The 15920-nt window shown below is 43.3% G+C and overlaps 1 protein-coding gene across 4 annotated transcripts in view; it reads left to right on the plus strand.

The window, feature by feature from the left end:
- Window positions 1-15920, plus strand: part of Ccdc83 (coiled-coil domain containing 83) — a 42249-nt gene that overhangs the window by 16501 nt on the left and 9828 nt on the right. For 3 of the 4 annotated variants that reach the window (XM_040728644.1, XM_013116286.3, XM_040728653.1), the window contains 4 exons: window positions 200-362; window positions 3440-3607; window positions 7568-7659; window positions 9928-9996. In XM_040728644.1, the coding sequence (XP_040584578.1) occupies window positions 200-362; window positions 3440-3607; window positions 7568-7659; window positions 9928-9996 (492 nt within the window). The remainder of the gene's footprint in view (window positions 1-199; window positions 363-3439; window positions 3608-7567; window positions 7660-9927; window positions 9997-15920) is intronic. The other variant, XM_040728657.1, reaches the window with a different exon arrangement.

A 15920-nucleotide genomic window follows, 5' to 3' on the forward strand; every position in this document is an offset into this window, starting at 1 on the left:
ATACAACATTCTATTGATGGTTATTGCACTGACGGATTTTATTGATTTTGAATCTTGCATGTCTTGGAAGCAGCACTGTATATCTTAGCTAATTAAACGTTTCTTCTCACTTTGCAAGCCTTGGTGCACGCCTGTGTTCTGGGTAAACAGTGCCAACAGCTGAGCAGACGTCTTTAACTACTGTCGATTTCTATGGCAGAATAGACGCCTGAAAGACGAACAGAAGTGGCACATAAATAACCTCCTAAGTGAACTGAGTGAGGAGAAGTCGGAAGGCACCCCAGTGGTGACGAGAGAGGATGTGGAAGAAGCCATGAAGGAAAAGTGGCAGTTTGAAAGGGAGCAGGAGAAAAACTTGAAAGGTAAGTCAGGAACTTGGAAAACGATCGTGACTTAATGCCTTCATTCGTGACTTAATGCCTTTGTGTCCCAATGTGTTCAAAATGTTGCGACTGCATTTCTGATGGCGTCATCTCTACCACAGCCACAGTTCTTACAGGGATACGGAGAGGAGAAGGAGAGAATGAAGTGGGCAAAGGTCATGTGAGGAGGAGGACTAGGGCAATGAGCAAGGCCAGGAATGGAATCCATCTGCCCTCCAGCCCCAACTGTGTCCTGAGCCCTGAGCTCTCATGGGGGTTGTTCTTTTTTAAAAAGTTCTGTTGTTGAAGGGTTTCATTGGCTTTTTACCTTTGCTTTAGATTTGGACATGATAAAGTGAGTATAATCATGGACGCCATGTTGGATTGGAGAAAGAGAGTTTAGAATGGAGAAAGGGGAATTAGGAAAATGATTCTGTGGATGGCAGCAGAAGACACAGACCTACTCTTACTATTGGAAATGCATGACCCTTCTGGTTAAAGCACATGTGTAGTTTTGATATGCATGTATCTTATATCTGTTCTTTAATCCGTCACTCCTTGCTGACATTGCCAAAACCCCTTTGACAATGATCCCTTGAGTTGGCAATGACATCACAATGGCTGCTCAGGTGCTCTGGCTAAACTGCTTTCTGGCAACGGCTCCAGTTGAGGTGCACCTGTTAGTATGGAGGCTTGAAGCACAGGGGTGCTGTGCTGTCTCAGGGTTTCTATGGCTGTGACAAAGCATGATGACGAAAAGCAACATGGGGAGGAAAGGGTTTATTACAGCTCTCAGGTCATAGTCCATCTCTGAAGGAATTCATGGCAGGAACTGAAGTAGAGGCCATGGAAGAGTGCTGCTCACTGACTCACCCCTGGTGGCTTGCTCAGCCTGCTGTCTCGCACCACTCAGGACCGCTAACCCAGTAATGACACTACCCACAATGGGCTGGGCCCTTCCACATCAGTCATCAACCGAGAGAATTTAGGAGGTTTTCCCACAGGTCTATAGAAGAGGGAGGCCACAGAGACAAGGAAGAGAGGGAAAGTGAGACAGCAGCTGCCTCAGGAGAGAACTTCTATGACAGCTGCATGCATGTCAGGAAGCCCCTTGGAAGAACCTTGTCATGAGGGAGCTTCTTAGAATCGATGACTCTCAGGCCCTGCCCAGGCCTTCTCAATCAACATGTGCATTTTTCCCCACATAGTATCTTTGACAGTTTGGGAATTCCACATATGTACCCTAATCACACTCACTTCCCAATCCTCCCAGGTTGCCCCTGCAAGCCCTTTGACTTCCTTTCCCAAAAAAGAAGACAATGAAAAAAAAGTTCAATCTGTGTTGCTCACATTCTCACTAGAGCTTGGTCAAACTCCCAATGGCCAGCCCTTAAAGAAAACTGAGTCCTTCCCCACACATGCCCCCCCACCCCCACCCCCACCCCACCCCCACACCCCCACACCCCCCACCAGAGGCCCTCAACTGTGGAGAGATATGGCCATACCACCCTGAATGCACCCCATCTAGTCTGATCTTGGAAGCTAAGCAGAACTGGGCCTGGTTAATGCTTGGATGGCAGACTCTGCACTTTCACAAGCTCCTGGGGATCTCTGGTGCTCAGGAAGATCTGAGAAGCACTGCGGGAGCCTTTGCCTCCCAGTTTTTAGCTAGAACATGTTCAAGTGGATAAAATCCAAGTAGGTAGGAAAGGAAGGGGGAGGGGAGTCAAGCAAGCCAGCCTGTATCTCCATCTCTCTCTCTAAAACTTCAACGAAATCTACCAGTCCTCCCCTCAAGAGCAAAAGGTAACAAGAATTCAGACAGTAGCACTCTGCCAAATGGGAGGACAGTTGCCCATCTTGCTTTCCTAACTGTTTAGACATTAACAAGTACTGTTTAGGGGATTTATGATCTTATGTGTATCTAGGAAAACCATGCCCAGAGTCCCTTAGAACTCTGAACTCAGGACATCCCATAAAGAAACATTTACTGAGCCAACCAGCTAATTTCCAGGTCTAAGAAGGCCAGATTTGCAGGGATGTTTAGTACAGTGTTGCCTTCAAAAGACTCTCCAATGAGGGGTGAGCCAAGCCACTGTGAGGTTCACTGCACATGACTCTGAGCACTGCTTCCCACATTCAGGCTTTCAACAATGTTATACTTGGGCCTATGAACTGAATCATGCTTAGCAAGTTACCAGGGTAGGCCAAAAAGCTTAGGTTTGAATAGTTCAGTATTGGTGGGTATTTAATTGGAGAACTCTGCAGTATTACAATGTGGAGAAATGAGAGAGAAGACATGTTTCTGACTGTCCTATGCTAGCATTTCTCAAAAGAAAAGCCCAAAACAGAAATTTCAATGATCAAATCAAACAACTGACTGATAAAAGTGACTTTCAAAACTGAGCTTGGTGGCATTCCTGTAATCCTTGCACTTGGGTCGGGGAATTAGAAGCTCAAGGTTAGCCTCTGCCAAGGGCTTTAAATCACTTTTGCCCAGAGGTGTTAATAACTGGAAAAAGCCACTCTACATCAGAATTTGTAGGGGGCAGGGAGCAGTAGAGAATTGGCTAGCAGTTGAGCCTGTGTTTTTCAGAGGACCCAGATTCAATTCCCAGCACCTACTTGGTGGCTTACAATCATCTGTAACTCCAGGATCTGATGTCATCTGGACTCCTCGAGTACCAGGTATGCATGAGGTACACAGACATACATTTAGGCAAAACACACATACACCATAAAATAAAAAGCCATCATAAGACATGAAGACTTGAGCAAATAGGACCCTGCTGAAACAATCATAGATTTAAGTTTGTGGGTTCCTAGGCACATATAATCCTTCATTTGCATAGTCCTAAACCATGTATCTACTTTAAAGCTAAAAGTTTAATTTTACTTAGATTTGTCATGAGGGACAGATAATAATTTTAATAGTGTAGATTTCCTAAAATTGCACATACGGCATTTGTGCATTAATTGCATTTTAGCATCAGACTTTAACTGTGAAGACAGACTGTACCATATAACGGTTCCGAGGATGATGGAAATGACATGTGCCTTGCTTTTCTTTCTAACAGAAATGCGCATACAAATAAGTGATGCTGAGAAACTATTTCTTGAAAAACTCAGTGAAAAGGAATATTGGGAAGAGTACAAGAATGTAGGGAGTGAACAGCACGCTCAACTCATTATTTCCTTACAAAATGACATCGATACTGTCAAAGAGAATGCAGAGAAAATGTCAGGTCAGTTGCAACAGAGTTCATTCAAATTCAATAAAATGATGAGAAGAAGGCCCATGTTTAATAGATGAAATCCAGGGCACTCCCCAAATCATTATCAAGACAGGAAAACTAGCTGTGAGACCACAAAAACCTGAGATGCTGTATGGGCATTAAGTTGATTGAGTCCTCGAGAGCTGAAATACGAGGATATCAAATATTTATTTGGGGAATACTCAATGACAATAAAGTAGAGAGCCCTCACAGTCTTCTAGCCAGGGGTGCTGGAAGCTGCAATCAGATCTCAGATCACCACACAAGAGACTGAGTATGCTACTTCTCTCTGCTTGTCAGTCCACACATAGCACCTCAGACCACGCCCAAATGGGCCTGTACCCCAAAAGCTATCGCCTGAATGAATTCCCACAACGATGGTGCTTGAGTTGGGTGCCTTGGAGGTGGGTGGGTACTGAGGACCAAGGACCAAAGGAAAAGTTGTTACCAATTTCAATGGACACTGTGTCCCCTGCATCAAAAAACTACAGATGCAGTATCGCAGGGAAGGGGAGAGGAAGTCTTCTGAAGAACCGAGACAAACACTCTGATGGCAGGAGAGTCAGTCAGCCTTGACTGCTAATGAGGACCGGGGATTGGACATGAGCTGGAGACGGGATCAGTCGAATAAGTAAAGGACCACACTACAGACACCCATAGGCAGTGGGTGATGAAACCAAACCAGAGTCAGAGACAGCTGGGAAGCACAGTGTTGGCAACAAGCATTAGCCTGTGTGGTTTGGGGTTCGCTTCTCAGAAGTGACCACGGTACATTAGACAGCCCAACAGTCACCAGGCTTAAAGCACAGACTCAACAGTCTCTCAAGTGTCTACTTGTGGTGTCTCAGACTTCTCCAAGGAGGCTCCCTTGTTTTCTTTGGCTGCCTTCAACAGTGAGTAGTCAGTAAGGGTCCCAGCTACAGGAAGAACCAACCGAATCACAAAAGGCAGCCAGGAGGTTTTCACAATGCCCATGTGCTGTGCACTCCACTCTGTTTTTAAGAAAAAGCAATCCATAGGGTGCTATTTAGAGTTTGGAACAAGGTAACATGTTAGTTTTGCTTTTTTAGTATTAATACGGAAATGGAACTAGACCTTCAGAATATATTTGGTTATCCACTTTGGGTAATGTATAGCAACGAATTGCCACGTTATCCCAATTCCAGGTTTTACAATTTCTTTGAGATGCTAAGAATGAAAAATAGATGAGAGCTAAAGTTCCAACCCACAGCAACTCTGAGATGACTGAATTTAAAGATTGCATTAACCTGATGGGCTAGAGCCTAGATCAAAGAAAGAAGTATCATGAGTTGGGCTGGAAGAGTTAATAGCCATGATACTCCAAATGAAAGTGAAGAAAAGACACTGTGTGGATGAGCGTCTGTCATCTAGAATGACACAGACCTCCTCCATTCTCACTTCCCAGACATCAAGCTAGCCTAGCTCCCCAAACCTGCCTAGCTCTCTTCTTTATACTTCACACAGGCTTGCTCAACTCTGTCAGAGGCCCTGTCCTGACCCCTGCCCACCACTGGGTTGTGCTTTCCTCTCTTAATTGCCTCCACTCCCCTCTCTACCTTAGCTGTTCCTGAAGAGCCATTACTGGCTGCCATAACTCAGGTGCCAACGTCTCCGATCGCTGCCCACCAAAGGTTGGCAGTTTACCACACTCGGTTTTCTTCAAAACACGTTTTTCAAAATATCTTGTGTCCAGGGGAGCAGGAACACAAAAATGCCCAGGAGTCATTTCCCTTCCAGCTGTCTCATCTAATAGGGAAAGTGCTATAAAATCAAGGTACAGGGGAGGGTGGCATAACTTGCTCAGCTTCCTCGTCCCCTAGCAGCACTCTTAGTTTGGCTGTTGGAGGACCACATCTGCCATTCCCATCCCATCAGCCCAAGATCCCAGAGTTCTGCTGTAGCTGCCTCACTCTGTTAAGAAAATGCCCCCAATTTCACAGGGTTCCATCCTAGACAAGGAACTATTGACTGTTGGGAGAGGGAGAATTAGCATCTCCCATGAATGAGCCCCCTTATTGGTTGCTCAAAGGGGTCAGCCTTGAAACCATACACCCAGCAACAACAAAAATGTACTCAGCAGGCGGTATACATGCATACATACATATATACATACATGCACACATGGACATCACATCTGTGTGTTCAACAAATATCATCAAAGCTATCATGTTAACTTGAGAGTGGGAACATGGGAGGGTTTGAGGAGGATAACTGGGAAGGGATTGAGGAAGGAAAGCAAAGGAAGAAGTGATAAAATTCTATTTCAATTGAAAACATTAAAAAAGATAAAAACAATTGAGGCTAAAAAGATTGTCTAAGCTTCAAAGATAAAATTTGTTACAATTTGCTGAAAAACTTTTTCCAGAAAATAAATACTTCACATGCAACAACAACAAAAAAGCAAATTTCCCCCTTGAAACAGAGCCCTGAATGGCAGTTAGGGTCTACAGCAGTCTTAGTATGGTACACTTATTTAATTAGTAAGTTAAATAAGGCTCTGTGCATCTGTCCAAAACTCTAGCAAACATGATTTCCAACGTTATCCATGTGGAAAAGTACACCTTGACTTTCAACCTCTTGCATATGGTATACACAAAACACAACTGATGGGATATACGTCATAGATGCTACTATGAACAACTAAGTGTGACTATTGTCACATTAAACCATTTGGAGAAGTACAGTTGCCTCATTGCTGACTATATCACTTGTCTAAACTCTGCCCAAATACTTCCTCATATCTGAAACAGAGGATTTGATCTTATCACACACATCACCACCTGAAATAATAGTTTTCTTACTTGAAGTCTGGCTTCCTCTTGAAAATGTGCGTGGCTGAGGGCAGATGTCTTTGTCTGGCTTAATCAGCAACATTCCTAGTGTCTTCAACAGCATCTTGAGTAAAGAGCTTAACAACTGTTGGGGGAGGGAGGAACTGGACTCCCTTATGCAGCTTCGTCTCTCTCCCCTTTCTGAAACAGACTTACACCATTGTGCTCCATTTTCATTTCCAAGAAGCACTGCTTATGTGGCCCCTAAGCACCTTTGGAGGCTTAAACTTTTCATCTTTGCTCTATCATTAATAATAAATAGGATTGGAAAAACGACCCAGTGGGTAGAAGCTACACAAACCTGGAACCTGAGTTCGATTCCTCGAATCTACTTAAAAACCTGGGTGCTGGGGCATGCATTTGTAATCTTAGCATTCTTACTTGGAGAAGAGAGACTGAGACAGGAGGATTCTCTCCTATGCAGAGTGGCAGAAACAAGAGACCCTGTTCCAAAAACAAGGTGGAAGGATACTGACCCCCCAAGCTACCCTCTGACATCCACACGTGTGCTGACATGTAGACCTATTCGCAAACAAGTCTTTTTTTTTTTTAAAGAAAATCCTGGAGGATAGAATTCCTGCACCTAATCTCTGTCGGCTGCCTTGTTGGATGCTCAGTACAGTCTGAGTTCTCCTGCCTCCAGTCCCCCTCCCCCTCTCCTCACTGCGTCTTCCTTGCACAAGGAACCACATGCCAGTAATGTTGATAATCTAGTTAGTTAGAGATGAACACCATGAGGTTCAAACAGATATATGCCTGCAGTGAAATTAAAACCCACCCACTCCTGAGTGATCCAAAGGACAGATGTTATACAAGTATTGTTTCAAATTCTCCCTCTGCAGAGAGAATCCTTTGAAAATACAAACATCCTTGGAGACCTTAGATAATTCAAACTAAGATGTTAGCAAATTATTGGGGCATTCTTCTGAACTAAATGTTTCATAAAAATAATATTCTTGAGAATTTGGGGGTGGGGTGAGATGTGTGTAGAGGGAAGAGAGTCATGAAATGTAAAATTTATAAACATCACAGTTTACCTCCGATTAGCCCCAATAAGGCTTGTAATTTCCTTTTAAAGAACAGTATAAAATCACTCTAGAAGATGCTAGAAAGCGAATAATCAGAGAAACACTGATACAACTGGACCAAAGAAAGGAATGGGCCACACAGGTACGTGTCAATTCTCTTGAAGCAAAACTTCCCCTATTCTTTCATGTAGAGCCATGGTAGCACATGCCTGTTTGAGGTCATGGCTGAACATTCTTGTAAGCCCAACACTCAGAAGGCTGCGGCAGGAGGACCATGATCTAAATAGCCAGACCCAGTCTCAGAAAGCAAGCATGGGGGTTAGGATGCAGCTTAGCGATGGAGCACCTGCCTAGCATGTGCGCAGCCCTGGGTTTGACCCACAGCACTATAAACATAGAAACACCATCACTTCCACCAAACAAAACAGAAGCCTTGGTTTCCACAGTTAAATAGTTGACTGTGCTGTCCCAGTATATACGAGCTGTAGAACAGGATCCATGACTTCATGTTCCCAGACTTCTGTTTTCTAATGTATAAAGCAGACACCATTACCTTAAATATAGTGTTAAGTATATAGAATGTTAAACAAGCTTATTTAAGTGGTATTTTATCTCACACGGAGCAAGTGAATTCCTATTCAGTTTCTTTAACAGTATCATATGACTTTTGTACCTTCCTGAGTTCTGCGCTGTACAATCTTAACTAGACATTCATGTATCACCCTCATGGTGCCTGGGTCCCACCTGCAAAGATGCCAATGTAATTACTCTGGGATATCGCCCTGGTTTATGGATTTTCCAGTTTTCATTAGGTTCTGAGATATAACTAAAGTTAAAAACCACTGCTCCACTGTTAGTGAATTAAGTAACAAGCCATCTAATCTCAGTTAGGACCTCCTTCAGATTTTGTTCAGATGATATTTTATGAGAGAAAAACCTCAGAAGGAGCTAGAGAGGTGGAAAAGCACTTGTTGCTCTTACAGGGGACCTGGGTTTGATCCCCAGCACCCACATGGTGGCTCACAACCATCCATAACCACAGTCCCAAGGGATCCTATGCCCTCTGCTGGCCTCCTTGGGAACCAGGCACACACATGGTGCACATACACATGTAGACAAAACATCTGTACACAAAATAAAATAAATAATCCAAAAATTAATGATATTTTATGGTGGTGGAAATGTGAGTTATTAGTTATAACTGGAATATAAACATTTCTAGGAAATGAATGTTGTCTCTGAATTTAATAAACATGATCTAAAGTGGTTTTCTTCATTGAAAAACAGTTTACTTGCAAAAGCTTAACAAATCAACTTATCTTTAACATACTATTATTTCTGTCCATGCTCACAATGTAGGATATTTTTTCTTATTTATATGTGTGCAAGTTCATGTGTGCATGCATGGATCTGTGCACACATATACATGCAGAGGCCAACAACCAACCTAGGGTGTTGCTCCTCAGGAGCTGTCTACCAAACTTTCACTGGCCTGGAGCTCAATGCGTGGCCGGTGAGGCCCAGGGCCCCTCACTTGTCTGTCTCCCCAGAATTGGGGCTGCAAACACACTGCCATGTCCATGGGTTTTTTGTTTGTTTGTTTAAGTTATGTGTGTGGGTGCACACAGGCCATGGCACTCCCATAGGGGTCAGCAGACAACTTTTGGGATTTGATTCTTTTCCGCTGTTGGTTCTGGGGATGGAACTCAAGTTGTCAAGCTGATACGGTATGTGCTTTTGCCCGCTAAGCCATCTCGCACTAACATCTGATTGTTTTTTTACGTGAGTGCTGGGAATTGAACCCAGACCCTCATGCTTGTACTGCTAGCACTTACCAGATGTGCTATTTCTTCAGCTCCTATTTCTTTTGTTGCATGTTTACTATGTTCTTTTAGGTTTTTTTCCTTTTAAAATGTTTTATCTTGGGTTAGAGAGTTGACTCAGCGATTGGGTGTACTTGTTGCTCTCCCAGAGGACAGAGTTTTGATTCCCAGAAACTTCATGACATCTTGAAACCATCTGCGACGTTAGCCCCAGGGTATCTGGTGCCCTCTTCTGACCTCCGTGGGCACCAAGCAGGCATATGGTACACATGCATGCATGAAGGCAAAACGCTCATATACATAAAGTCATAAAATAAATCTAAAATATTAAAAATAGATTTTTAAAAAAGAGGTTTTGTCCCTTAGTAACTGAATGTCTGATTTGAAACATGATATTCATATGAAACCATCTCACACACACAAAAACTACAGTGCCATCAGCTATAAAAGTCTTGTGTGTAAGACTGTACATATCAGGCTGGGGATATGATTTAAAACAAAGGTGGAGACAAACCCTGTCCCACCAGCGCTGACATTGTGTGTCACCTTATGACAATTGTTCCTTCATACAAAACTTTTTCTTGTAGAATGCTGTAAGGCTCATCGACAGGAGCAACTACCGAGAGATCTGGGAGAATGACTGGCTAAAAAAAGAAGTAAGTAGAATGTATCAAAATAATTCTTCCTATTTTTTTTCCTGAACTGGCAATGACCTTTAATTATAAAGTTGAAGTCATAGGACAAGCATGGAATTTTTATTGGCATAAAGGAATGTCCAAGTAAAACCTAATCCTATTATATTGTTACTCACCAAATGCCATAAATGATCTCAATAATAACCAGAAATAATTTAGTTGCTTAATCCCTACTACACACCCAATGTGCCAAATATCACTGTGTCCTAAAATCCAGCTAGTGCTTCTCAGGAGCCTGCCTCCTGCTGGGTGGCTGGCAAAGCTAAAGGATCATCCTGGTTCTTATTTGAAGTCACCCTGGGTAACACATCATCCTTTGCAAGTGCGTTCAGCCTTCTAGAAATCCTTTTCTCCCCCTGACCTAATGCACAGGGCAGAATGGCTTACACTATCTTTTGCAAGCTGGTGGCCAGCTCACACTTAGACCCCAGTTCCTTTTGGATCCTGGCTCCCTCTGCCTTTCAGCTCTAGAGGAAGTGATCTGGTCTCTTCCCTATACTGGTGACTCTTGAAGTGGTCCCTCTAATCTGTAGGGTATTGCGTTTGGAGGGTTTGTTTGTTTGCTTTTTGTTTTTTGTTTTTTGAGACAGAGTTTCTCTGTGTAACAATCCTGATTGTCCTGGCACTCACTTTGTAGACCAGACTGGCCTTGAACTTACTGAGATCTGCCTGTCTCTGTCTCCCAAGTGCTGGGATTTAAGGCATGTGCCGCCACCACCTGACTCTGTAGGGTATTGTATTGTGGTCCAAAAACAAACCCACAGCACAGCCATTTGCCTGTGACCAAGATGTCCTTGCAGCATGTGTCTCTTTCCACCCTGATCCCCTCACATAAGTGTGTAAGAACTCACGGTTACTGCTGAGCCGGGACCTGCTCCCAGGGTTAGTGCTGTACGGCAGTTTGTTGGATGTGGTCAGTAAAGACTTCTACAGCAGGCTCTATACTGTCTCTGTTTTGATCTGATTAGTCTTTGTTATTTGGAATTGTTCTGTTTTCTTCATGTTGTACATGCAGGTCACTCTGTTCTGCTCTCTAGTAATCTTTACTCTAACTGCCTGGAAAAGTAACTCTTTGGGTGCAGACTTTGAAGACCAATTTCCTTGTGAATCATTTCATAATTCTCTCAGCACAACCTATGAACCCCAGTTTCCTCAGTGTTTTCTTGCATTGCTGAATTCTTGACAAAAAATTGAAATTCTTCTTCTTCTTCTTCTTCTTCTTCTTCTTCTTCTTCTTCTTCTTCTTCTTCTTCTTCTTCTTCTTCTTCTTCTTCTTCTCCTTCTCCTCCTTTTTCTTCCCTTTTTTTTTGGTATTCCAAGACAGGGTTTCTCTGTGTAACAGTGCTAGTTGTCTTGAAACTCACTTTGTAGACCAGCCAGGCTGGCCTTGAACTCACAGAGATCCTCCTGCCTCTGCCTACTGAGTGCTGAGATTAAAGGCGTGTATCACCACCACCCAGAAAGCAATATCTTTTTAACTATATGTCTATAATACCTGAAAAATAATCTTTGCTTATCGAAAACAGCTGTTAAATGAATGAATGTTAAGGAATGTCTACTAATATAGATATACTTACTCATGGAGGGGATGAATCATATACACTTTTAATTTAGAAGCAGTTATATGAAACTGTGAATTATATTGTGGCTCAGGATGCTATCTTGTTTCACCTAAAGGCCCTCTGAAATAAAATTATAGAGATACAATAAAGATCCCATCTACAAAGACAACAGGTATAATGACTAACAGGTGAGGTTTCAAAATTTTTCTGGCAGACAAAAAAAAGTGTGGAAGTAAGCTGTTGGGTGAAAATGGCAGATGTAACATTTGGTCCAGATGTAAGTGTGCTCCAGGGGAAGCGCAAAATTCAATTTGTTTGGGAAGCCTGCGGGAGCCTCTGATCAGAGTCTGTGTGCTGTAGGTGGGAGGGATGGGAACAGGAGCAGAAAACAAGAACTTGCCAGCATCCCTAGGACTCAGTGCCATTTCCTTCACACAGACCAAAGAGGCTATCCTTGGCCTAGCAACCTGCAGGATTTCCCATGAGAATACTCATACAGTTTCTAGCATAGATGTGAGGCATTTATATGGGAAAAATTATGTTTCCAATTGTGACATTCATGAGGACACAATCTAAATATCCTGCTCCTTATTTCTCAATCCAAAATAGTTCCCCTGCCCTGACATGCCGTATTTACAGACTTTGGTGTACTCTCTCATTTTGAGGAGAAACTCAGGATGAGAACAGTCCTGTGTAAACACCACCGTTCCTTCAGTCAGTAGTTCTCAACCTTCCAAAGCTGTGACCCCTTCATACAGTTCCAGGTACTGGATAGGACTTAGGTGGGCGAACCTGCCTGGGATGGATAAAGAAGCCTGTCTCAGCTCCTAAGACCATCAGTAATATGTGTTTTCAGATGGTCTTCGGTGACCCCTAGAGGGGTCACAATCCACAGATTGAGAACCACTGCCTTACACCCTGGTTAATATGACTGAAGGATCACTAAGAACACTGGGACAAATGGAAGAGAAAAACCAGATGAACTAAGGAGACCAGAAGCAAGCACTAGCAATAAAGGCTGTCCCTAACCTAAAAGATGCTAGAGGGGATTTCAGAAAATTGAAAAGGGCTTTTATTAATATAAAAAATGAGAGTCAGTTTATTTGTAAAACAGTATCTGTTAAGACCCAAATAATCAAATATAAAATAGGATGCAGAGTGCACTCTCTCAGGACAGGGAGAGACACATCACTAATGTAAGAGGCACAGCATCCAAGAAACATGAATTCTAGGAAGATAAAGCAGAAGGAATCATCAGGGAAGCAGTAGAAGAAAATTCCTGATTGCTGAGAATGGCCAACAAAAGGAGGCCGAATGGATGATCAGCAAACCAGCCCTGGTGTCAACAATGTAGTTCAGACAGAGAATGTTTTTGAACTTGTTATTCTATATTCCACTCAACTAGATTTAAAGGAAACTAAAAAAAAAAAAAAACTATTCCCAGAATCTCAAGGGCTGTGATATTTACTTCTCAACCATCCTCAGGAATTTATTTAACAGTGCACTTAACAGCACAAGCTAGTATACCAAGAAAGAGAAACAGGAAATGCTGGCTTCCCCTGAACTCCAGGATAATTGTGTTTCAGGTTTAAAAGGCATCCAGATTAGAAATGATGTCATTTCCAGGCTCTAAACCCACGCACTCACCAAGCCAGCTGCGACTCTGTGTAAGCTAACCACAGGCATCTCAAACTCGTGAACTGACAACATCTGTCTCTTCCCCTGAAACTGCTTCTAGTCCCATGCTGTGTCTGTCCCAGTTAAGGTTATGTCGTCGTCATCCAAATCAGGACTTTGGAAGTCCCAAAGAAATGTCTTTTCAGTAGCCACTTCCAAAAAGCCTCTCTAGGTCTCACAAATCCTGGGAATCACTTCTCTTTTCCTTCTCCATCATAGCCCTACTCCAGGCCCTTGGTAACCACATCCCAACTGAAAGGGACACCTTGCTTGGTTTTGCTTCCCTTAAGTCAGACTCTCCCCTTCTCTTCCACACAAACTTAGAGACTTTATTCTGCGGTGAGCTCAGAGGTGCAAAGGGACACGAGAGAGAGTCTTCTGGAGACATGGGCTGGGCACACATTGTGTAACATGTTGACAGGTTTGGAATCATGATGTACACTAATACAGTCAACTTTACGAGATCTAGAATCATCTAGCAGATGATGCCTGGGCATCTATAAGAGAGTTTCTAGATTGGGCTAAATGAGGTGGGAAGACCCACTCTAAACGTGGGCAGCACCATTTCATGGACTGGGGTCCTAGACTGAATTAAAAAAAAGAGTAAGCGAGCTGAGCACTCCAGTAGTCATTGCTCTCTCCTTGCTGCTGATAGACACGATGTCACCAGCTGCTTCACGCACCTGCTACCCTGCCTTCCTGGACAGGATACCTCTGAGCCACTTGCATCTTCACACAGTGAGCCAAGAAGAAGCCCTTTCTTTGTAAAGTTGTTTTTGTCAGGTCTCACAGCAACAACAAAAGTAACTGTTAACCATGTGGGACTCCGCCTGGTGGTAATAGAGTCGTTAAACACCTTGTTAACAGGCCTGAGTGTCTCTGAGTTCTGACCAATACTTAGGAGTGTCTAGTTCAGTCACTCTCCCACTCCTAAAAATTCCCTTTACATTTGGATAAATGGTCATCCATCCTGTGCTTAAACGCTATATATGAAACAAAATTCACTATTTTAAAAAAGAGATGTATTATTTTTATTTTTTATGTGGGTATTTTGTTTGCATACATGTATGTGTACTATTGTGTGTTCTTGACAGCAGATTCCCTGGACTAGAGTTACAAGTGCAAACAATTCTGAGTGTTACAGCTCTGGTGGGAAAGTTATCCTGACTTGTCTGCAAGTCAGGCTCCACCGGGAGCTGCAATAGAACAGCTCTGGAGGCTGGATAAGGTACCCAGACTTGTCAGGAAGCCAGGCTACCTGAAGCTGGGATGCAGTGGGGGATGGTCTCCCTGTAGGATGTAGCAATCCTGCTCCTCTCCTAGAGAGAGCTGGTACAGCTGAGCTCTTCTCACTTCCCCTAATAAAATGTCCCAGCAGAGCTATCCATTTTTCCATCTGCTTCACTCTGCTAAAAGGGACGAGAAACCCCCGCAGAACATACAACAATCTCCTCTGGCTCTGGTGAAAAGTTACTTTTCTTGCTCCATTCCTAAGCAGATGTAACTGTTTATTCTGCTCACCCCACCAAGGGAGCATTTTCAGCAAAGGTTCTTCTGGTCCACACCAGTGAAAGATCTTTACTCAAACCTCAAGATTTATTTGGGAAGGAGGAGTCCAGGAGAATGGCTGCCTCTGCCAGGGTGGGAAAGGACAGCCTGCAACAGAATATATGGCTTCTTAGGGGCAGAGTTTTCCCAGGGAGAAGATTTTCTGATCAGAGATTGGTTACTTTTCCTGCTCAGCGATTGTTGGTTTAATTGGTCAGGGGCAGAGTTGGCTCTGGTTTCAGGGCCAAACTGTATTTCTTTCATTGGCCCTTTTTTAGCCTTTTGACTCTATTTTCAAGGCTAAGGTGTATTTATTTCACTGGCTCTGGTTCTAGGGCCAAAATGTGTTTCTTTGCCTCTGGTTTCAGAATCAGCGTGCATTTCTTTGGTTCTGGGTTCAGAGCTAAAATGTTTCTTTCACTAGCTCTGGGCTCAGGGTTAAGGTGCAGGATTTTGTGCTCAGGGATTGGTTGGTTTCCTGCTCAGGATTTGTTGGTTTCATGTTCAGTTGGTCAGGGGCAGAGTTGTCTCTGGTTTCAGGGCCAAACTGTGTTTCTTTTACTGGCCTTTTTTTGTTGATGCTTTTGTTTTGTTTTGAACTTTTTGACTCTATTTTTGGGATCAGGGCATATTTCTTTTCTGGCTCTGGTTCTAGGGGTCAAAGTTCATGTCTTTGGTTTTGGTTTCAGAGTCAGGATGTGTTTCTCAGGTTCTGGGTTCAGGGATAAAGTGTTTCTTTCACTGGCTCTGGTTTCAGATCCAGGGTGGGTTTCTTTCACTAACTCTGGTTTCAGGGCCAGGGCGGGCTTCTTTGCTTGGCCCCATTTTCCCTATAACAAGCAGTTACAAGCCTTCATGTGGGTGCTGGGAACTGAACTTGGAATCTCTGGAAGAGCAAGTGCTCTTAACTGGTAAACGGTCTATCTCTCCTGTGCCCTCCCAAACTCATGACTTTTTGGGAGAACTTATTTTAAACCATGTGAAGGCTTGCTAGCATGTTACTCATTGCGGTTCTCTAACGCACGTCTTTCTCATTAACTAATGTAGGGCCTCCATTTTTAGTTGCCTGTAAGTGGAGATCTGAAAGGCACTCAAAAT

Source organism: Mesocricetus auratus, unplaced genomic scaffold (assembly GCF_017639785.1).
Source record: "Mesocricetus auratus isolate SY011 unplaced genomic scaffold, BCM_Maur_2.0 Super-Scaffold_4256, whole genome shotgun sequence".
NCBI lineage: Eukaryota > Metazoa > Chordata > Mammalia > Rodentia > Cricetidae > Mesocricetus > Mesocricetus auratus.